General features: G+C 47.9%; 2 protein-coding genes across 5 annotated transcripts; one reads left to right on the forward strand and one right to left on the reverse strand.

Moving 5' to 3' along the window:
* LOC125900136 (isocitrate dehydrogenase [NAD] subunit alpha, mitochondrial-like) lies at positions 1-10967 on the reverse strand. Of its 2 annotated transcripts, none has more exons than XM_049594944.1 (11): positions 10848-10967; positions 9554-9625; positions 7990-8073; positions 7800-7914; positions 7528-7715; positions 5682-5815; positions 5466-5568; positions 3518-3582; positions 3343-3427; positions 830-982; positions 1-670 (listed from the first exon to the last, which is right to left on the reverse strand). In XM_049594944.1, exons 1-11 carry the CDS (start codon positions 10887-10889, stop codon positions 590-592), a joined length of 1122 nt encoding a protein of 373 aa, XP_049450901.1. In that variant the 5' UTR covers positions 10890-10967; the 3' UTR covers positions 1-589. The 2 variants fall into 2 exon arrangements, with proteins under 2 accessions (XP_049450901.1, XP_049450892.1); XM_049594935.1 differs by lacking the exon at positions 9554-9625 and adding an exon at positions 9811-9882.
* LOC125900182 (calcium and integrin-binding family member 2-like) lies at positions 9543-23072 on the forward strand. Of its 3 annotated transcripts, XM_049595078.1 has the most exons (7): positions 9796-9902; positions 14329-14691; positions 16330-16364; positions 16773-16884; positions 17801-17948; positions 18963-19158; positions 22289-23071. In XM_049595078.1, exons 2-7 carry the CDS (start codon positions 14641-14643, stop codon positions 22308-22310), a joined length of 564 nt encoding a protein of 187 aa, XP_049451035.1. In that variant the 5' UTR covers positions 9796-9902; positions 14329-14640; the 3' UTR covers positions 22311-23071. The 3 variants fall into 3 exon arrangements, with proteins under 3 accessions (XP_049451052.1, XP_049451035.1, XP_049451043.1); XM_049595095.1 differs by lacking the exons at positions 9796-9902; positions 14329-14691 and adding an exon at positions 9543-9645 and having other exon boundaries at positions 22289-23072; XM_049595086.1 differs by lacking the exon at positions 14329-14691 and having other exon boundaries at positions 9799-9902; positions 22289-23072.
* The last annotated feature ends 286 nt before the right edge of the window (positions 23073-23358 follow it).

Here is a 23358-nt window from a genome sequence, read left to right on the forward strand (position 1 = left end):
TGTGAGTCTTTGAGAAAAGCCCTTTAATGAGTGACTGTGTTAAAGCTGTTAGTTCATGAGAAGCCTGATGTTTGTGTGGAGACAGAAGAGCGACAGAGAGACAGCAGCTCAGTCCTCCTTAATAAGGTCTGATATGTGTGAGCTTGAGGAGCGGCGGCTTGAGACAGTAACAGGAAACAATAAATAAGTTACCGTTAAAAAAATAACAAAAATCCAAAGTGTCCAGACGACAGAGCAGAGCGCTGATATCATTATTAATATTACACACACTCTGGTATTGTCCAGACTTGGTCATGTGACATCTGTGCGTATGTTTGCTGCGAATGTATAAGCATGTTAACTAGCCAGGTAGGTGCTGAAGAGGCCCCGCCCCCCGATGCAGTAGCCCCACCCCTCCACACCTCTGAAGAAAACAATATCACTCTTTTCTTCATGTAAAAACAGAACCCAGGAACCCCCCTGCTGACACGTCCCTGCAGCTCCAGAGATACAACCAGTCAGCAGGAGGAGACAGGAGGAGACAGGAGGAGGCGGGAGGAGGTGGGAGGAGCAGAGAGACTCCCACAGCTGCTCCACCTCTACAGCTTCACTACAGGTCCTGGACACGACGGCAGATTTCAGCTGTAAACTCTGAACACTTGGAGTTTCCTCCCAGGTCCTTCGTCAGCACCTGAGACACAAACACGCCTCATCAGACATCACCGTTTCCATGGTTACAGCCTCAAACTGCTCATTACGTCAGACCCCATTTTACTGTCACTGAACGCAACACAATGGCTGCGAGCGCAGATTGCTCCAACTGTGCAAAGCGTGTGAGCTTCAGTCTCACCTTCTTGTCTCTGATGGTGTCGAAACACGCCGTCTGGATCTTGTTTCCGTAGTCATGGAGACCCATGTGACGCAGCATCATAACAGCACTGAGCAGCAGAGCTGTGGGGTTCGCCATGTCCATACCGGCGATGTCAGGGGCGGTGCCATGGACCTGTAGCGCGCGCACACACACACACACACACACGTCAGGACAAAGTTTAACGTTTGTGAACTAAAATATCTTCGGCTCCTTTAACTCGTTCAACAGGTGAATAAATGAAGTTTGACTTTAAAGCTCCAGTGTGTCAGATTTAGGAGGATTTATTGTCGTCTATCAATGAGGATTACAGATCCACCATTCCACCCTGTGGTTGTGTGACTCCACCCACCAGTCCACCCTGTGATTGTATGACTCCGCCCACCAGTCCACCCTGTGGTTGTGTGACTCCACCCACCAGTCCACTCTGTGATTGTATGACTCCGCCCACCAGTCCACCCTGTGATTGTATGACTCCGCCCACCAGTCCACCCTGTGGTTGTGTGACTCCACCCACCAGTCCACCCTGTGGTTGTATGACTCCGCCCACCAGTCCACCCTGTGGTTGTGTGACTCCACCCACCAGTCCACCCTGTGGTTGTGTGACTCCACCCACCAGTCCACCCTGTGGTTGTGTGACTCCACCCACCAGTCCACCCTGTGGTTGTGTGACTCCACCCACCAGTCCACCCTGTGGTTGTGTGACTCCACCCACCAGTCCACTCTGTGATTGTATGACTCCGCCCACCAGTCCACCCTGTGATTGTATGACTCCGCCCACCAGTCCACCCTGTGGTTGTGTGACTCCACCCACCAGTCCACTCTGTGATTGTATGACTCCGCCCACCAGTCCACCCTGTGGTTGTGTGACTCCACCCACCAGTCCACCCTGTGGTTGTGTGACTCCACCCACCAGTCCACTCTGTGATTGTATGACTCCGCCCACCAGTCCACTCTGTGATTGTATGACTCCGCCCACCAGTCCACCCTGTGGTTGTGTGACCCCGCCCACCAGTCCACTCTGTGGTTGTGTGACCCCGCCCACCAGTCCACTCTGTGGTTGTGTGACCCCGCCCACCAGTCCACCCTGTGGTCGTATGACTCCGCCCACCAGTTCACCCTGTGGTCGTATGACTCCGCCCACCAGTCCACTCTGTGGTTGTATGACTCCGCCCACCAGTCCACCCTGTGGTTGTATGACTCCGCCCACCAGTCCACCCTGTGGTTGTATGACTCCGCCCACCAGTCCACTCTGTGTTGGTATGACTCCGCCCACCAGTCCACCCTGTGGTCGTATGACTCCGCCCACCAGTCCACCCTGTGGTTGTATGACTCCGCCCACCAGTTCACCCTGTGGTCGTATGACTCCGCCCACCAGCCCACCCTGTGGTCGTATGACTCCGCCCACCAGTCCACCCTGTGGTTGTATGACTCCGCCCACCAGTTCACCCTGTGGTTGTATGACTCCGCCCACCAGTCCAGTGTCTCTGACAGTCTCCATCCATGTCAGTGAAAACATGGATGCTTCACACACAGAAGATCTATACAATCAGCACAGTTTCAAGATTAGAGTCACCAATTCAGTATCTGACCAAATGTCTCCCCTTCTGTTCCTGAGATATGACGTTAAAACAAGATGATGTCACAGTCAAGCTGACCTTTGACCTTTTGACCTTCATTATTTTATCCTGTTAGACATTTGTGTCAAGTTTGGTCAGAATTAGTGAATGAATTCTTCAGTTATGGACAAAACATGACCTTTGACCTTTGAGCACAAAATTCAGATCAGTTTATTCTTCAGTCCAGGTGGACGTTTGAGCCAAATTTAAAGAAACTCCCTTAAGCTGCAGATGAAATGTTGTGTTTACAAGGATGGGATGGGTGATGGCTCCATCTGTTGCTGGCGTAGAGACATATAAAGCCTGTAGAAACATGGCGGTGCAACATGGCGCCCTCTGTAGACGAGGAGCTGCTACGTAGATATAAACAGCTCATTCTGAGGTCACGAAAACACAACCGTTAGATTCACTTTAAATCAGACACTCTGGAGCTTTAACTGTCAGGATTCATTCGTGCTTTGTCAGTCAGATTAATTCTTCTACAAATCTCAGTCTCATTTCGTTTTGTGTTCAGAAACATGACGTCATTATTTATGAAATGAGCCGCTCCTCTGTCTGCGTCTTTATTTCTGTCGTACTCACTCAGTGCTTTGACTGATGTGTATCAGTTTATGATCTGGTATCTGAGGAGGAGCTGGAACAACAGCACAACATTTACAGTTCCTATTTAATAACTGATCAGTTCTATTGATCTTCATGACCAACCCTCCAACCTCTGTGATGTCACACTGCCTGAGATTTATTATCTGTCTGTAACACCTGCTGCTCTGAGATCAGTGAAGGTGAATTATTTCATAAACTAAATAACTGAATCATAAACTGATCAATGAAGTCGATTGTTTCAGACGTGAAATGAAAAATAAAAGAGAAACAAACCGATTCAAAGATGGCGACTCCGTTCGCTCCGATGTTCCCGCTGGGAGTGACCCCGAGTCCTCCGATCAGACCAGCACACAGATCACTGCAACAACAACAACATCATCACCATCATCATCATCACCATCACCATCATCATCACCATCAGTCAAGTGTTAGCTGTTGATAGTCTGACCTGAGGATGTCTCCGTACAGGTTGGGCATCACCAGAACGTCGAACTGGGTGGGATCCTGAACCATCTGAAAGATCCAACAGAAGCTCAGTGTTCTTCAGAGACAGACAAAGACAGTCAGAGACAGTCAGAGACAGACAGAGACAGAGACAGACAGAGACAGTCAGAGACAGAGACAGTCAGAGACAGAGACAGTCAGAGACAGAGAGAGACAGTCAGAGACAGACAGAGACTGACAGGGACAGAGACAGACAGAGACAGAGACAGTCAGAGACAGACAGAGACAGACACAGTCAGAGACAAACCATCATGTCCATCAGAGTCTGTCTGAACTGGAGTCTGTAGTCTACGGTCGTGTTCCTGACAGATTTAAATCCAAACATTAAATTTTACTCGCGGTTCTTTTCAGCGTCCTGCTGTTATTTTCTGAAGCCTTTCTAAAAAAGTTGTCATGTGATGTGACATAGGTTCATGTCATTGCTACATACAGTATAAACCTACGTACTGCTGTGGGCGCTACGTTAGTTCGGTTCTGGAAGTCACACAATAACAAAGTGACCAGTGGAGTCAGCGGTAGATCAACAGCTGACTGATCTGAGCTGTGAGGTACAGTCAGTGTTTCTGTCAGTGGAGGCTTCACACAGGACTCAGGTAGCAGCTTCATGCCTGACAGGTTATAAGCCTCAGTGAGCCTCAGTGAGCGTCAGTGAGCCTCAGTGAGCGTCAGTGAGCCTCAGTGAGCCTCAGTGAGCGTCAGTGAGCCTCAGTGAGTGTCAGTGAGCCTCAGTGAACCTCAGTGAGCGTCAGTGAGCCTCAGTGAGCGTCAGTGAGCCTCAGTGAGCCTCAGTGAACCTCAGTGAGCCTCAGTGAGCCTCAGTGAACCTCAGTGAGCGTCAGTGAGCCTCAGTGAGCGTCAGTGAGCCTCAGTGAGCCTCAGGGAACCTCAGTGAGCCTCAGTGAGCCTCAGGGAACCTCAGTGAGCCTCAGTGAGCCTCAGTGAACCTCAGTGAGCGTCAGTGAGCGTCAGTGAGCCTCAGTGAGTGTCAGTGAGCCTCAGTGAGCCTCAGTGAACCTCCATGAGCGTCAGTGAGCCTCAGTGAGCCTCCGTGAGCGTCAGTGAGCGTCAGTGAACCTCTGTGAGCCTCCGTGAGCGTCAGTGAACCTCAGTGAGCCTCAGTGAACCTCAGTGAGCGTCAGTGAACCTCCGTGAGCGTCAGTGAGCCTCAGTGAACCTCCATGAGCCTCAGTGAGCGTCAGTGAACCTCAGTGAACCTCCGTGAGCCTCAGTGAGCGTCAGTGAGCCTCAGTGAACCTCAGTGAGCCTCAGTGAGCCTCAGTGAACCTCAGTGAGCCTCAGTGAACCTCAGTGAGCCTCAGTGAGCCTCAGTGAGCCTCAGTGAGCCACAGTGAACCTCAGTGAGCGTCAGTGAACCTCAGTGAACCTCCGTGAGCCTCAGTGAGCGTCAGTCAGCCTCAGTGAACCTCAGTGAGCCTCAGTGAGCCTCAGTGAGCCACAGTGAGCCTCAGTGAACCTCAGTGAGCCTCAGTGAGCCTCAGTGAACCTCAGTGAGCCACAGTGAGCCTCAGTGAACCTCAGTGAGCCTCAGTGAGCCTCAGTGAACCTCAGTGAGCCTCAGTGAGCCACAGTGAAGGCAGTCAGAAATAGCTGATCAGCCGTTCGTCACTCTCCTCAAACATGTCGGACTCTGAAGATGCTCTCTCAGCGCTGTAACCTGCAGCACCGCATTTAGATAACGACTGATTTGAAAACCAGAAAAGAAGCGCAGACTGTCCCGCCCTTCCATACAGAGAAAGATGTCAGGGTAGTGACATCATCGCAGTAGAGAGTTTCACTGGTTGGGATTTTGGATTTAAAAAAACCTTTTACTTCCTGTTTTCATCGTCAGAAGGATTCAGACCTGTGGTTTGTCGGTCAGCTGATGAACTCACATTGAGGCACACGGTGTCGAGGTACATCTCAGTGAACTTGATGTCTTTGTAGTTTTCAGCCACCTCACGACATTTTCTCAGGAACAGACCGTCTGACATCCGCCTGGACACACAGACAGAGAGACACACAGACAGTGAGTGATACAGCAGGGGGCGCTGTGACAGAAAGATTACCACCACAGAGTCAGAACTTCCTGTTATTATTATCTGACTCACATGATGTTGGCTTTGTGGACGGCCACCACGCTGTTTCTTTGGTTGTTTCTGGCGTATTCAAAGGCGTACTCAGCGATGCGTCTGCTGGCGTTCTCTGTGATCAGTTTGATGCTCTGAACGACGCCATCAACGATCTACAACAAGGAGAAGGAGAAGAAGGAGAAGAGGAAGGAGAGCGTCAGAGCAGAAAGATGATACTACTGAATGTCTTCAGAGGACCCTCCCTCACACTGTACGCTGGATTGACTTCACATTCAACAGAAAACTCCAGCTCAGTGTCGCATTAAGATCCACCTCACCAGATATTCTGCCATTCTCAATAAAAACTTATTCTTAATATTTTTTCTGGGACTTTTCTTGGACTCACGAGGTGAGGTGTGGTTCAGGTGAAGATAAACAGGAAGTGGTCATTCCAAAAAGGAGGGAAATACAACAGGAAGGAATACGGACATCATGGAGTTCATCAGGGATCCATGTGAGTAGAGGATCATTCACAGGAAGTGACATCACACACACACACTGCCAGCTGACAGATCTGTACTGATGCTTCGGTCATGATTTAGTTAATAACAAGTCAATAACATATTAATCAGATTGTTCTGGTAAGCTAACAGTTTCCACCTTCCTCCAGTCTTTATGCTAAGCTAAGCTAAGCTAAGCTAAGCTAAACATGTCCTGACAACTCACAACAGGTCTGAGCTGACAGTGTGAACACAGACTGGTCCCATCAGGACTGAACTGGTCCCACACAGGACTGTACTGGTCCCATCAGGACTGTACTGGTCCCACACAGGACTGAACTGGTCCCATCAGGACTGTACTGGTCCCATCAGGACTGTACTGGTCCCCACAGGACTGTACTGGTCCGATTAGGACTAAACTGGTCCCACACAGGACTGTACTGGTCCCACACAGGACTGTACTGGTCCCACAGGACTGTACTGGTCCCCACAGGACTGTACTGGTCCGATTAGGACTAAACTGGTCCCACACAGGACTGTACTGGTCCCACACAGGACTGTACTGGTCCCACACAGGACTGTACTGGTCCCACAAGACTGTACTGGTCCCACAGGACTGTACTGGTCCCACAAAGGACTGTACTGGTCCCATCAGGACTGTACTGGTCCCACACAGGACTGAACTGGTCCCACAGGACTGTACTGGTCCCACACAGGACAGTACTGGTCCCACACAGGACTGTACTGGTCCCACAGGACTGTACTGGTCCCACAAAGGACTGTACTGGTCCCACAAAGGACTGTACTGGTCCCATCAGGACTGTACTGGTCCCACACAGGACTGAACTGGTCCCACACAGGACTGTACTGGTCCCACAGGACTGTACTGGTCCCACAAAGGACTGTACTGGTCTCATCAGGACTGTACTGGTCCCACACAGGACTGAACTGGTCCCATCAGGACTGTAGTGGGTGAAGAGGTGAAAGTCAGGTAGCGTCATTCTTCTTACCCTGAAGACGAACAGGAGCAGAGCTTCCTGTCTGCAGCAGCCTGCTCACCTGCAAGAACACAGATGAGGAAGGCAGGTGCACCATCATCATCACTACAGCAGCAGCTGGGACACGTCTGATCCTGAATCAGTTGAACATTCAAGTCAATATGTAAACGTTGCAGCTCAACAGTTCGTCTTCGCTGCAGCGTCTCAGTCTGCTGATGCAGATTTCACAGCATGGAAACTGATGCACCGAACCTGGAACCAAAGTTCCAGACTTTTCCAGGACTTTTCAAGGACCCATGTCAAAATTTCCATTTTGGAACAGAATGAGCTTCACTGTGTCTGCGGCACCTAGCAGCCCTCTTACGGTATCTTACTACACACACTCACCACATGTTCGATGCCGCTGTACTCGCCCTCCGTGTTCTCTCGGATGGTGACCAGATCGACATCGGTGTACGGAGTCTTGTAGCCCTCGATGGAGACGCAGGGTCGCACATTGGCGTAAAGGTCAAAGGTCTTCCTGAGCAGCAGGTTCATGGAGGGGTGACCCGCAGCGATGGGCGTCTTCAGAGGTCCTGAAGGAGAGAACATCAGGTGAGCTCAGAGAGAATCACGTGAAACGTGCATGCCTCAGGTCCCTGAACGCAACATGCGCTGACCTTTGAGTCCGATCTTACTGCGGTCCATCGACTCTTTAGCGTCAGGAGGGATCATCCACCTGCCGCCAGGACCCTTAATGGCCGTCACGTTCCTCTCCTCCCACCTGATGGGAGCCTGCAGGTAAACAGGAACAGGTGTTAACGTTGACGCTGGTTAAAAACATCAGGTGTGAGATGATGTCACACTCACCTTCGCAGCCTCAAAGATCTTCATGACCGCAGTGGAGATCTCTGGTCCAATCCCGTCACCAGGAATCAGAGTGACTGTCTGCATCTGTGGGGACACACGGCAGCGTAACTCACCTGGACAGGTGTGACACCTGTAGACGCCGCAGCAGTACATCCAGGTGTGACACCTGTAGACGCCGCAGCAGTACGTCCAGGTGTGACACCTGTAGACGCCGCAGCAGTACGTCCAGGTGTGACACCTGTAGACATCGCAGCAGTACGTCCAGGTGTGACACCTGTAGACGTCGCAGCAGTATGTCCAGGAGTGACACCTGTAGACGCCGCAGCAGTACGTCCAGGTGTGACACCTGTAGACATCGCAGCAGTACGTCCAGGTGTGACACCTGTAGACGTCGCAGCAGTACGTCCAGGTGTGACACCTGTAGACGTCGCAGCAGTACGTCCAGGTGTGACACCTGTAGACGTCGCAGCAGTACGTCCAGGTGTGACACCTGTAGACGTCGCAGCAGTATGTCCAGGAGTGACACCTGTAGACATCGCAGCAGTATGTCCAGGTGTGACACCTGTAGACATCGCAGCAGTACGTCCAGGTGTGACACCTGTAGACGTCGCAGCAGTACGTCCAGGTGTGACACCTGTAGACGCCGCAGCAGTACGTCCAGGTGTGACACCTGTAGACATCGCAGCAGTACGTCCAGGTGTGACACCTGTAGACGTCGCAGCAGTATGTCCAGGAGTGACACCTGTAGACATCGCAGCAGTATGTCCAGGTGTGACACCTGTAGACATCGCAGCAGTATGTCCAGGTGTGACACCTGTAGACGTCACAGCAGTATGTCCAGGAGTGACACCTGTAGACGTCGCAGCAGTACGTCCAGGAGTGACACCTGTAGACGCCGCAGCAGTACATCCAGGTGTGACACCTGTAGACGTCGCAGCAGTACGTCCAGGTGTGACACGAGGAGCTTCTGAGCAGAATCAAAAATGTTGTGATATATTTTGTGTATCGAGACGCAGCCTGAAAATATCATAATTTTCACCCTGCTCTAATCTGAAGCAGAGTACTTCCTGTGACATCACAGACGAGTTTTACTGAGATTTTTTAGGAACTTTTTATATGACTTCTGTGTGTGCTCACATACAGATCTACTTTTATGACTTTAAACTCTCAGACATGTTTAATAAACTTATTTGGTTTACGTCCTAAATAATAATCAAAACTTTAAAAATAACGATGGTGACTGAAATGCTGAGATTTAGGTCTTCTGCACATTTCAAACAAAAGTTTTCTTACACCCATAAAATCAGGGCGGCCCTGTGACCTCCTCCTCCAGGGGTCAGGACCCTCAGGTTGGGAACCAGCAGACTGATTCATGAATTCACTGATCGCTGCAGCTTCAGGTCAACTAGGTAAATTACCCAGCCTACAACTTGTCAAATATAACGATCAAATGTTTCTTCAGACGAACAGAAAGTTCATTAAGATGTGAAACAGAGAAACAAATGTAACCTGACTCTGTGTGTGTGTGTGTGTGTGTGTGTGTGTGTGTGAGTGAACTACTCACCCCTCTGGAGAAGGAAGCTGAAGCTGAGGAGAGGGCGGGTCTCCTGGCGGACCCCGCCACCACCTGTGTCAGCTGAAGGACACGACATGAAGGTCAGTTGAGTTTAACACAAACTGTTCCTCAGTTTTATCAACAACTTCAGCTGAGACCAAACTTTATTCAGACAAACCATTAAGATGTGAAACAGAGAAACAAATGTAACCTGACTCTGTGTGTGTGTGTGTGTGTGTGTGTGTGTGTGTGAGTGAACTACTCACCCCTCTGGAGAAGGAAGCTGAAGCTGAGGAGAGGGCGGGTCTCCTGGCGGACCCCGCCACCACCTGTGTCAGCTGAAGGACACGACATGAAGGTCAGTTGAGTTTAACACAAACTGTTCCTCAGTTTTATCAACAACTTCAGCTGAGACCAAACTTTATTCAGACAAACAAAACCATCTTTAACTGGGTTTCATTTTTGATCAACCAGATCGACTTTTAACCTATTTGAACATATTTGATTTATTAACTTAAAAAAAGTTCTAACGCCAATTTTCATAAACTTTTACCAACAAATCAACATTTTGGAACAAATGATTGACTCTTGAATCATTTACCGGATCAAACTTCAGCAGTGTTACCTGCTGGTTTATATGTTTGAGCTGAATCTCAGTGTGTTTCCCCCTTATTTAGTGTGTTTAGAATCAGCGTGATGTGTCTATGTCTGACAGCATCATTGTGAATCAGTCTCATTAAACCTGCAAATACTGACTGTGTGACGAATTTCACCTGAGCCGAATTCATCAGCAGACTCTCAACTTGTTTCTGAACTTTTCACTTGTTCACAAAGAGGCTGAATTTCACCCAAAACGTTTTAAGTAACATTAAATCCGCAGATTATTGAACCCAGTTTGGTGCCTGTCTCCACATGACAGAGCGCCGCCGGGTGTGAGCCACCTGACCGCAGCTCATCGCCTCCAGCGCCGGTTTTTACCGGCACTGACTGACCCGACAGCGGGAGAGGAACTGTGGAGTTTAACGGTAAACGGTTTAACGGAGGTGGATCAAACAAGTTCCGGTAAATGTCTCCCGCACACCTCCGTTAGCTCTGCTAGCTCCTGCGCCCCCCGGTGAAGGACACTCACACACACCGAGCTAACATGCTAACGCGCTAAATGACGCGTCTGCAGCCGGCGTATAACGTCACAGCGGAGACACCGACACCTCAGCTCACACACACCGGACACACCGGACACACCGGAGCTCCGGTCAGCACACCGGAGACGTTTTTATCACGTTATTATTCACACTTTACTCACCAGTGACCTCCACGCGCTGCCTGCCATCCTGCTCACTGTCATCAAAGATCCTCTGAGAGGAGAGAGGACTCACTCTGATCAAAGATCCGCTGACACACAGAGGACTCACTCTGATCAAAGATCCTCTGACACACAGAGGACTCACTCTGATCAAAGATCCGCTGACACACAGAGGACTCACTCTGATCAAAGATCCTCTGACACACAGAGGACTCACTCTGATCAAAGATCCTCTGAGAGGAGAGAGGACTCACTCTGATCAAAGATCCGCTGACACACAGAAGACTCACTCTGATCAAAGATCCTCTGAGAGGAGAGAGGAATCACTCTGATCAAAGATCCCCTGACACACAGAAGACTCACTCTGATCAAAGATCCTCTGAGAGGAGAGAGGACTCACTCTGATCAAAGATCCGCTGACACACAGAAGACTCACTCTGATCAAAGATCCTCTGAGAGGAGAGAGGACTCACTCTGATCAAAGATCCGCTGACACACAGAAGACTCACTCTGATCAAAGATCCTCTGACACACAGAGGACTCACTCTGATCAAAGATCCTCTGAGAGGAGAGAGGACTCACTCTGATCAAAGATCCTCTGAGAGGAGAGAGGACTCACTCTGATCAAAGATCCGCTGACACACAGAAGACTCACTCTGATCAAAGATCCTCTGAGAGGAGAGAGGACTCACTCTGATCAAAGATCCCCTGAGAGGAGAGAGGACTCACTCTGATCAAAGATCCTCTGACACACAGAGGACTCACTCTGATCAAAGATCCCCTGACACACAGAGGACTCACTCTGATCAAAGATCCCCTGACACACAGAAGACTCACTCTGATCAAAGATCCCCTGACACACAGAGGACTCACTCTGATCAAAGATCCTCTGACACACAGAAGACTCACTGTGATCAAAGATCCGCTGACACACAGAGGACTCACTCTGATCAAAGATCCCCTGACACACAGAGGACTCACTCTGATCAAAGATCCCCTGACACACAGAAGACTCACTCTGATCAAAGATCCCCTGACACACAGAGGACTCACTCTGATCAAAGATCCTCTGACACACAGAAGACTCACTGTGATCAAAGATCCCCTGACACACAGAGGACTCACTCTGATCAAAGATCCTCTGACACACAGAAGACTCACTGTGATCAAAGATCCCCTGACACACAGAGGACTCACTTTGATCAAAGATCCTCTGACACACAGAAGACTCACTGTGATCAAAGATCCCCTGACACACAGAGGACTCACTCTGATCAAAGATCCCCTGACACACAGAGGACTCACTCTGATCAAAGATCCCCTGACACACAGAGGACTCACTCTGATCAAAGATCCCCTGACACACAGAAGACTCACTCTGATCAAAGATCCCCTGACACACAGAGGACTCACTTTGAACAAAAATCCTATGTGAAGAGGAGAGTCCACTCTGAGGGTCTTCTCCAACACAGAGATGTGAAGTGGGTTCAACAGGCAGGCAGACATTTATTAATAAATGTTTCAGTAATTTTTAATGCAATTTTTAACCAATGCCATTTGTGAAATGTTTGTTCTATGCAGAGTTGGAGGAAGTACTCAGATCTTTTACTTGAGCAAAAGCACAAACACCACAGTGTAGAAACACTGTTACAGTAAATTTGAAGAAATTTCAGGTAAAATTTTACCTAAATCAAAAGTATCACCATTAAAAAAAATACTTAAAGTACCAAACGTGAAATAACTCATTAAGTAGGAAATTAAATGACTCTAATGGCTGTGTTTTCTTCAATCAGCTGATAATCAGAATGGTTGTGTTCTGACACGTTTGTATGTACACAGGGAGCAGGCCCTCGTCTACAGACATCACCATGTTGAGTGATCCATGTGTGAGAGCAGAGACAATCTTTGGGATTCAGGGAGGATGTAGTCGACGTCATAGGCGGAGGGGTGACGTCAGTGCACCGTCGATAATCTGGGTTTACAGTTTTTCTCTCTGACACTTTAAATATGACCTGTGTGTGTGTGTGTGTGTGTGTGTGTGTGTGTGTGTGTGTGTTTGTGTGTGTGTGTGTGTGTGCTGCTTTCAGGAGCTGTCAGGAATATCAGAATCTTCAGTGACATGAACAAACAAACAGATATTATTATATTGTCACTGAACTCAAGCATCCCTCGACTCTTCTCACAGAATAAGATCTGAAACCTGTCACGTGATCAGTGACCACCTTGTGACGTCCTCTCTGATTCGTCGAAGTGTTTCAGATTGAAAACAGTCTCTTTTTATTCCAGAGGAAGACGAGACGTGTGAGCAGCTGCAGATCAACAGATGATCACTTCACTGTGTGTCTGAACATTTCAGTTTTTTCCTGACGTCCTCATTTTGTATTTTTAAATCATTTTTAATCGCATGAATGAACTCAAAGTTTCTCTGAGGGGAGAATAAATTATGAAATTAAATAATCAAGGCTTCACAGAGTTTCTGTGACGTTAAATAACAGCATGACATTATTATATCTGTTAATTTGGGGTTTAATTAAACTGAGTCACAGACTTCAGAGCTGCTGCCCTCTGCTGGATTCAGAGCGCCTCGCTGCAGATTGAACAGATATAAAAATTAAATTATTCCTTCCTTATAGAGTTTTAAATGATGCCAGATAAACAGGAAGTGGATTATGATGAGGTTGTTGTGCAGGTATATTTAGCGTTTGATGTTATTATTTTTTTTTTGTTTTGTTTTGTTTAATGCTGATTTGTTTATGTTGTCATTTGTATGGTTGAAGAGCCCAAGACAAATTTCCCACTCTGTGGAACAAAGTTCATCTTGAATCTTGAATCATGATGTGTTCAGGTGCTTCTGTTTTATTCAGCTTGATAAATCAGAGCTTCATAGTTATAAACATGAGCCGATGTTCAACATTATTTCACAAGTTATGTAAACTCTGTAAATGTGATGAGCCAAAACACAGGGGGCGGGGCTTAGTGACATCACCATCCTGAGAGTTACAACATTTTAAAAGAGGTCTCATCAGAAACTGTGCTGTAGAGTCAGGAGAGGACATTTACAAGTGAAAGCTGTTATAACTCAAGTTTATGTTTCATGCTGCACACAAACTGCACCAACTCACCAAGACTGAAAACTTTTCTGTTGCCGCTGACTTTTATTAAATCAAATATTCATTTCTTACACCGTCCCTTTTATTCTTGTGTTTGAAACCTGTCTTTGTGCATTTGAACATTTTATTTTCTGTTCTCTGATTCTGTTTCTTTGGCACCTCGTCTTGATGCTGTCGATGTTTTTCATGTGTTGCTGACATGTGCTGTAAGGATAAACCTGCCTTTCATATGATTAAATACAGATGTTATAATAATGTAATCAAACGCTTATTAAAGAGCATTAATTACGTCATGATGTCTGAGTCATTCTGTCTGAACACAGATAAACAGATAAACTTCCACACACACCTTGATATCACATTTTCTGCAGCTCCCTCATTGAAAGCTGGTTTTCTGAGCAGCCCCTGAAGGCAGCACGCTGGTGCCCCCCCCTCGGACCGCTGAGGCGTGATCATCACCTTTAGCTGTGAGTTCAGACACCAGCTGAGAGCTCCGCTGAGAGCCGGACCCTCGGAGGAGGAGGAGGAGGAGGATCGGACCCGGGTGAGGAGCGGTGTGAATGCAGAGCAGCAGCAGCAGCAGCCGGAGCGTCATGTCCTGCAGGACGGAGTGAAGCAGAGCTGAGAGCAGCGGTAACTTCCAGTGTGATGCAGCTGTGTGATGGGAGAGTCAGCCGAGCAGGATGGGCAACAAGCAGACAACCTTCACCGACGAGCAGCTGGAGGCGTTTCAGGTCAGTGTGTCTGTGATGTGACGTCATCACATCACCGTCCATATGTTGCCATGGTAATAATAATGATAAGAACAACATGAAGCAGCTTCACGGCTCTGACAGATCCATCATCTTAATGAAGATGAAGAGGAGGTGTTCAACAGGACAGAGCAGGGCTCTGATTGGCTGATCATCCTCTCTGCATCCTGCTGCACGTGATGCTGCTGCTGCTGCTGCTGCTGTCCGGCTGACTGATGCTGTGAAAACAGATCCTCCCTGAGGAGCCGCCGGGGAGTCGACTCCTGCTGCACCTGATTTATTACAAGCACACGTGTCACAGTGGACCTGCTCTGGTGCAGCTCCCCTCTGACCTCACACATCTTCTTTAAGCCAGCGGTCAGGGTCATATTTAACACGTGTGCTGGAGGAGCCGGGGTCAAAGCGCTGGTCATCAGATCAGAAGGCGACCCTTTGTGCCTCCTGAGCTTCAGCTGAGCACAACAGCACAAACAAACCTGAACCTGAGACATAAATAAACACTGCAGGATTTGACTCTGAGTCGTCTCTGACCCACTGTCAGTGTGTGCAGGTGTGTCTGTCTGCAGAGGCTCCGCCCTCTGACTGGACTTTATTGGCTTCCTGTTGTTGTCTGTGTTGAGGGTGTTCATGTGTGTGTGTACGCCCACAGGTGAGGGCGGAGCTTTACAAATAGGTGGAGAGGTTTCAGACTAAGCAGCAGCCACATTTCAATCACAACTCATCAAATGCTGTGGCTCTATCAGTGGACCTACACATGACAACATGACGCTGTAGGTACCTTCCTGCGTCAGGTTCAGACGTCTACATACAGCGTGTCGGTTGACCATCATCACATGGGTCGTGTCTTTTCAAAGTAAACATCTGGTTAAACAGTTTTGACGTTTAGTAAAACACCAGCAGGTGGTTAGGGTTAAAGAAACGTGGTGTTACTGAACACAAGTGCGGTCATGTGACATGTTCTGGCACACTGACACTGACCTTTGGTTTTTACACAGGAAGTAAACAGTCTGCTCCCAGAGGACAGTCTGGACTTTGTTTGATCCGTCCGCCTCAGACTGTTGCTGCAGTCGGTCGGTGGGTTTCATTCTGTTGTGAAGTTAAACAGCTCTGAGCCTGATGATGAGCTCAGAGAGCACGATGGCGTTGAACTGTTGTCGAGTCATTCTGACGTGTTCCTCGGGTCCAGTGTGGAGGGTTAAGATGATGATGATGATGTCATCTGTAGATATGCAGTGGGTCCAGGCCTGAGATTCCTGAACCTAACTCGAGGCCCCGCCTACAGCTGTTGTTTCCTTTGTGTCAGGTAAACGCAGCCGTGGGTGATGTCACTGTTTACCTGCACAGGTTGTTCTGTGTCACTCTGTGAGACGTGCTGCACACCTCAACGTGACAAACCAAACACAACAAAAAAGATTATTTCATCTTTGTTTTGTTATTTTCTTTGTTGTTGATGTAAAACATCTGTGAGTCTCAAGAAAGCAGCTTATAAATCCAAAGTATTATTGTTATTATTATTGTTGTTATTATTGTTGTTATTGTTATAAGAGTTGAGGAGGAGCTGGAGACTTGGCGACCCTCGACAGGAAACAGTTGTGTGACTGTGTCTCTGTTTGTTTACAGGACTGCACCTTCTTCACCAGGAAAGAGATCCTGAGGTGAGTTGATCGGACTCATTTGGCTATTTATAAAACAAAACACACAATATAATTACTCATTCTTATTTCATTATAATGCTACAACCATTTCATTGTATATTGTATATATTTCAGATTGTCTACTTTACTGCGGGGGGTGGGGGTGGGAATCATGTCTCATTCCTTGGAACACTCGTTTCCTCGTTCCCTGTCTCCTCACGTCGTTTCCCTGTGTCTCTCTGTGCATCTCTGGTGGGAGGGACTAAGACAGGAGGAAAAGACACAAGTGAAGGAAACAAGGGTGCACTTTAGGAGATTTGGGACGCACCCTGTGTCATTAACTCTTTGAGCTCTGCTGTCTGTCCCACACACCTGCTGACGAGACTGTCACATGATGAGCCTGACTCCTCCCCCTCTGCTGTGTTACAGGTTACACGGCAGATATCGTGAGCTGGCTCCACATTTAGTGCCGCTGGATTACACCAACAGCCCCGACATCAAAGTCCCTCTGTCTCTGATCGTCACCATGCCTGAGCTGAAGGTAGAGAGCTGATCATCAGTGCTCACCTGTCGACTCACCTGTCCACACACGTGTTAGGAAGCCTTGTGCTACACCCACACTGTTGGGACTCCATCATGCGTCCACTGCACAGCACGGACTCATCTGAATTCTTCATCACATGAACATGAACGTTGATGATGATGAACAGCTCAGTCGCCACAACAAACAGCCTGCTCTCATTTCCAACTCGTCAAATACCGCCGCTTTGTCAGCGATGTCACCGTCAGACATTGTGATGTGCGATATGCTGCACTCCATCAGTCCGTAACGCTGCCATCAACAGTATGATAGAAACAAGTGTAAAGTCCGGTGGGTCTAACGAACCTTTGCCCAGGAGCCACCGTTTGTTTCCCACATAAACTGTGATGGTTTTATCTAAACCTAAACAAAAAAATAACCCTTTCAAAACATCTGTTTGCGTCTAACGAGCAGAAACTGGACATTTCCTGTGAAAACAGACATTTAATTTGAAAAGACACGATCCATGTAAAGAAAGTAAATTGACGCGCTGACCCCGAATGTAAAAAGCGCCGTATTTAGACAACGCAGCGGTGTTTGCAATAAATGTGGACATTTCTACAAACCACAGATACATTACATTTGTGTAATTATTTAGCACATGCATTGAAACCTTACGTTTCAGCAGCACTGTGGTTGATGTGTGGTTATGTCTAGGCACAAAAAACACCTGAATATAGTTTTGGGGGCACGAGCTCAGGTGTAAACACAGACCGGTCGTTTGGTGCATAAAAAGCTGCAGGATATACGGCTCCCTGAAAAACAGTTTGTTGGTGTTGAGCTTTAAAATCGAGATGAGAAAATGATGTGTGAATATTTTTCAGCTGATAAATAATGAAGAATAATGCTGACCTGCTGTATCTGTCCGTCCCGACAGGAGAACCCGTTCAGAGAACGGATCGTGGAGACGTTCTCTGAGGACGGACAGGGGAACCTCACCTTTAACGACTTTGTCGACATGTTTTCTGCTTTCTGTGAAACGTCACCCAGAGAGCTCAAGACCATCTACGCCTTCAAGATCTACGGTAAGTCCATGTGTGTCCACGTCCTCGGGTCACCAGGGACACATGGAGATACTCAGAGCTGCTGAATGTTTACAAGATCTGATGAATGTCCCCAAATGTCTGAAGCTCCAGAGGCTCTACAGACAGAGAGAGACACTGGACCATGACCCAGTCCTGATCCAGGACTGGGTCATGGTCCAGTGTCTCTCAGTGATGTCACAGTGTTGGCTGTTTATAAAGTAGCTCAGTTCCTGTATCAGGGCTAAACTGAACAAAAATGTAAATTCAGCCATTATCTACTCACCCATATGCCGAGGGAGGCTCAGGTGAAGTTTTAGAGTCCTCACATCACTTGCAGAGATCCAAGGGGAGAGGAGGTAGCAACACAACTCCACCTAATGGAGGCTGACGGCGCCCCAGATTCAAACGTCCAAAAACACATCATTGAAACCACAAAATATCTCCATACTGCTCGTCCGTAGTGATCCAAGTGTCCTGAAGCCCTGACGTAGAGAGTTTAGCGCGGTGCCCAGAGAGGCAGTCAGAGCTACAGGCTACAATGAGGCTAAAAACAGAGTTCAAATGAAGTTTTTCCAAACAACTTTTCCAAATAACTTTCTGTACATGGGGCGCCTGCTCTATCCACTAAGCGACCAGCGCCCCGAATTTTCTGTAATATTTCTGTAATAATCCAAAATCCAAAGGTAAAATCTCGTGGGCTTTTAGGTGAGGGAATCAGGACGACGCTGACTTCAGGGTCAACCTGTGGAAAAACATAATCCCTGCAGATCTTCAGTTCAACAGCACCTTTAACTCCATCCTCAGTAAGAGACCTGCAGACAGACCAAATGCTCACTGACAGAGTCTGTTTCAACCTTCATCAACAAACAGCAAAGTTGTTCTGGATCAGATGGTCCAGGTCACATAAACATGTTTCAGGATGACACATGTAGTTTGTTTGCTCCAGTGTGAAGACCTCTGTCAGTTTTAAATTAAGTTGTGTTGATTCAAACAGCGTATGATCTTCTGCTTCAGACTTTAACAGGGACAACTTCATCTGTAAGGAGGACCTGAAGAAGACTCTGAACAGGCTGACCAAAGGAGAGCTGACGCCGGAGGAGGTCACGCTGGTCTGTGATAAATCCATCGAGGAGGCCGACCTCGACGGAGACAGCAAACTCTCCTTCTCTGACTTCGAGAACATGGTGTCAAAGGCCCCCGACTTCCTGAGGTACCACCACCAATCTTTTACTGCAGTTAAACCACTAATACCACCGTGTAGAATTACTTTTGGGTCAAGCCCTGCAGGTTGCATCCTGCTGCATCCTGCAGTTTTTGACACTTTGCAGATGCATAGTAACAATAATCTGCTGTCTTGTTCTTCTCCTTCACTCTACATGAGCAACAGATCATAAACGGCCTCATCAGTTCAGGTATCAGAGGTTCAGTCTGAAGGTTTGTCAGACAGCAACACGCTGCACAGACATTCATAGTGCTGAAACATTCTCACAGTGACACAGAGGTTTTCTAGTCATGATGATCTTGAGATAAACAGTAGGAATCCTGCAGTCCAGTCAGTACATGAAGCTAACGGCAGAGGTTCTCTGTAACCACACCCTCTGTGATGTCACAGTGTACAGACACACCCTCAGCACACCTGAACATCACTGCAGTCACAGACATTTGGAGATCAGTGAAGATTCTCAGAGACTGTTTGGTCCTCTCTGTATTTCTGTATGACCGACTGCACCAGGTCACTGCCATCAGTAGAGTCAGATCAGTGCGTGATCAGTGCGTGATCAGTGTGTGATCAGTGCGTGATCAGTGTGTGATCAGTGCGTGATCAGTGCGTGATCAGTGCGTGATCAGTGTGTGATCAATGCGTGATCAGTGCGTGATCAGTGCGTGATCAATGTGTGATCAGTGTGTGATCAGTGTGTGATCAGTGTGTGATCAGTGTGTGATCAGTGCGTGATCAGTGCGTGATCAGTGCGTGATCAGTGCGTGATCAGTGTGTGATCAGTGTGTGATCAGTGTGTGATCAGTGCGTGATCAGTGCGTGATCAGTGCGTGATCAATGCGTGATCAGTGTGTGATCAGTGTGTGATCAGTGCGTGATCAGTGCGTGATCAGTGCGTGATCAGTGCGTGATCAGTGCGTGATCAGTGTGTGATCAGTGTGTGATCAATGGGTGATCAGTGGGTGATCAGTGCGTGATCAGTGTGTGATCAGTGCGTGATCAGTGGGTGATCAGTATGTGATCAATGCGTGATCAGTGTGTGATCAGTGTGTGATCAGTGCATGATCAGTACGTGATCAGTGCGTGATCAATGCGTGATCAGTGCGTGATCAGTGCGTGATCAGTGGGTGATCAGTGCGTAATCAGTACATGATCAGTGTGTGATCAGTGCGTGATCAGTGCGTGATCAGTGTGTGATCAGTGCGTGATCAGTGCATGATCAGTGTGTGATCAGTGTGTGATCAGTGTGTGATCAGTGCGTGATCAGTACATGATCAGTGCGTGATCAGTGCGTGATCAGTGCGTGATCAGTGTGTGATCAGTGCGTGATCAGTGCGTGATCAGTGTGTGATCAATGCGTGATCAGTGCGTGATCAGTGCGTGATCAATGTGTGATCAGTGTGTGATCAGTGTGTGATCAGTGCGTGATCAGTGCGTGATCAGTGCGTGATCAGTGTGTGATCAGTGTGTGATCAATGTGTGATCAGTGCGTGATCAGTGCGTGATCAGTGCGTGATCAATGCGTGATCAGTGTGTGATCAGTGTGTGATCAGTGCGTGATCAGTGCGTGATCAGTGCGTGATCAGTGTGTGATCAGTGCGTGATCAGTGCGTGATCAGTGTGTGATCAGTGTGTGATCAATGTGTGATCAGTGGGTGATCAGTGCGTGATCAGTGTGTGATCAGTGCGTGATCAGTGGGTGATCAGTATGTGATCAATGCGTGATCAGTGTGTGATCAGTGTGTGATCAGTGCATGATCAGTACGTGATCAGTGCGTGATCAGTGCGTGATCAGTGCGTGATCAGTGCGTGATCAGTGGGTGATCAGTGCGTAATCAGTACATGATCAGTGTGTGATCAGTGCGTGATCAGTGCGTGATCAGTACATGATCAGTGTGTGATCAGTGCGTGATCAGTGCGTGATCAGTGTGTGATCAGTGCGTGATCAGTGCATGATCAGTGTGTGATCAGTGTGTGATCAGTGTGTGATCAGTGCGTGATCAGTACATGATCAGTGTGTGATCAGTGCGTGATCAGTGCGTGATCAGTGTGTGATCAGTGCGTGATCAGTGCATGATCAGTGTGTGATCAATGCGTGATCAGTGTGTGATCAGTGCGTGATCAGTGCGTGATCAGTGCGTGATCCATAAGTGTGTGATCAGTGTGTGATCAGTGGGTGATCCATAAGTGTGTGATCCATAAGTGTGTGATCAGTGTGTGATCAATGCGTGATCAGTGTGTGATCAGTGTGTGACCAGTGCGTGATCAGTGCGTGATCAGTGCGTGATCAGTGTCTGATCAGTGCGTGATCAGTGCGTGATCAGTGCGTGATCAGTACGTGATCAGTGTGTGATCAGTGTGTGATCAATGCGTGATCAGTGTGTGATCAGTGTGCGACCAGTGCGTGATCAGTGCGTGATCAGTGTGTGATCAATGCGTGATCAGTGCGTGATCAGTGCGTGATCAGTACGTGATCAATGCGTGATCAGTGCGTGATCAGTGCGTGATCAGTGCGTGACCAGTGCGTGATCAGTGTGTGATCAGTGCGTGATCAGTGCGTGATCAATGCGTGATCAGTGCGTGATCAGTGTGTGATCAATGCGTGATCAATGCGTGATCAGTGCGTGATCAGTGCGTGATCAATGCGTGATCAGTGTGTGATCAGTGCGTGATCAGTGCGTGATCAGTACATGATCAGTGCGTGATCAGTGCGTGATCAATGCGTGATCAGTGTGTGATCAGTGCGTGATCAGTGCGTGATCACTGTGTGATCACTGTGTGATCAGTGTGTGATCAGTGCGTGATCAGTGTGTGATCAATGCGTGATCAGTGTGTGATCAGTGCGTGATCAGTGTGTGATCAGTGTGTGATCAGTGTGTGATCAGTGTGTGATCAGTGTGTGATCAGTGTGTGATCAGTGCGTGATCAGTGTGTGATCAATGCGTGATCAGTGTGTGATCAGTGCGTGATCAGTGCGTGATCACTGTGTGATCACTGTGTGATCAGTGTGTGATCAGTGCGTGATCAGTACGTGATCAGTATGTGTTCAGCCGATTGTCTCATGAAGCATCTCTGTGATGTCACAGATGACCTCATTATGTGTTTCTGTTTCTGTCTGCAGTAACTTCCACATACGAATATGAGACCATCGAGCAGCAGCAGAGATCCTTCAGAGGACAGACGTCTCACTTTGACGTCGTTTCCTGATCCAGCCGGTCTTCACCCTCCAGACTGCACCTGAACCTCAGACCCACCTCGACTCAGTGCCTGTCCTTTCTACCGCTGGCGGAGAGTCTTCCTCTCCAGCAGAACCTGACACCTGACTCACAGAAGCACAGGCATTTTCCTGCCAACTTCGCGGCCTACAGACAGCGGGAACATTTACTGCATGAAAACTTTCTCTTTAAACAGTTTGGAGGCAAACAAGGAGCGATAAACCAAGATGGGGCTAATTTTATACCACGGGAGCGTCTCTGCAGCAGGTGTGATGTCTCCTGTGGACACTTTGGAGATGCTGCAGAGTAAACAGGGCTTTTCTGACTTCAGTGCTTTGCAGGAAGGCCAGATCCACTGACTGGATTCTTTTATAAAAGCACAGTTTAAAAGGGCAAAACAGTGAAGAGCTATGCAATCTCTCTCCATGAAGTGCATGTTGTAAATGCTTGTAGCTGTGGTTGATTTGTTCTCCTGGTTTAGTGACACATTCTGGTGCATAATGACAATCATAGTAAACTGTAGTTCAGTTGATGGAAGGGCTCTCTGTCATCTCACCTGTAAACTGTTTCCTGATAGAACAGCTTTCACTCCTTCGACAGAAAAGAGAATCAATAAAAGATTTTCCTGTCGCTCGATGCTCCGTCAAGCTTCTTCACAGAGAGAACTGATCCAGGGTTAGGTTACTGGAACGACCCTGAGCCGAGGGTCTGAAAACATCTCCATGTTATTAACTGTCTGCAGCGACAGGACAGGACGCCTCAGGTTTAGATACTCTGCAGACTTTAGGCTTCCTTGAATCAAAACAAACTTAAGTCTTCTCCTGAAGGTTTCCCTTAATATGTTCACCTTAGGATTTAAGGTTTTCTTCATATCTTGGGCTTATTTGAAAAATTGATTAAAGTTAGCTGACTTTCTGGACAAAGACCTCAGGTGTCACCAAACAAACAAAGAAAAATCACTGTCGTAAATGTTTTT

Source organism: Epinephelus fuscoguttatus, linkage group LG2 (genome assembly GCF_011397635.1).
Source record: "Epinephelus fuscoguttatus linkage group LG2, E.fuscoguttatus.final_Chr_v1".
Taxonomy (NCBI): Eukaryota; Metazoa; Chordata; class Actinopteri; order Perciformes; family Serranidae; genus Epinephelus; species Epinephelus fuscoguttatus.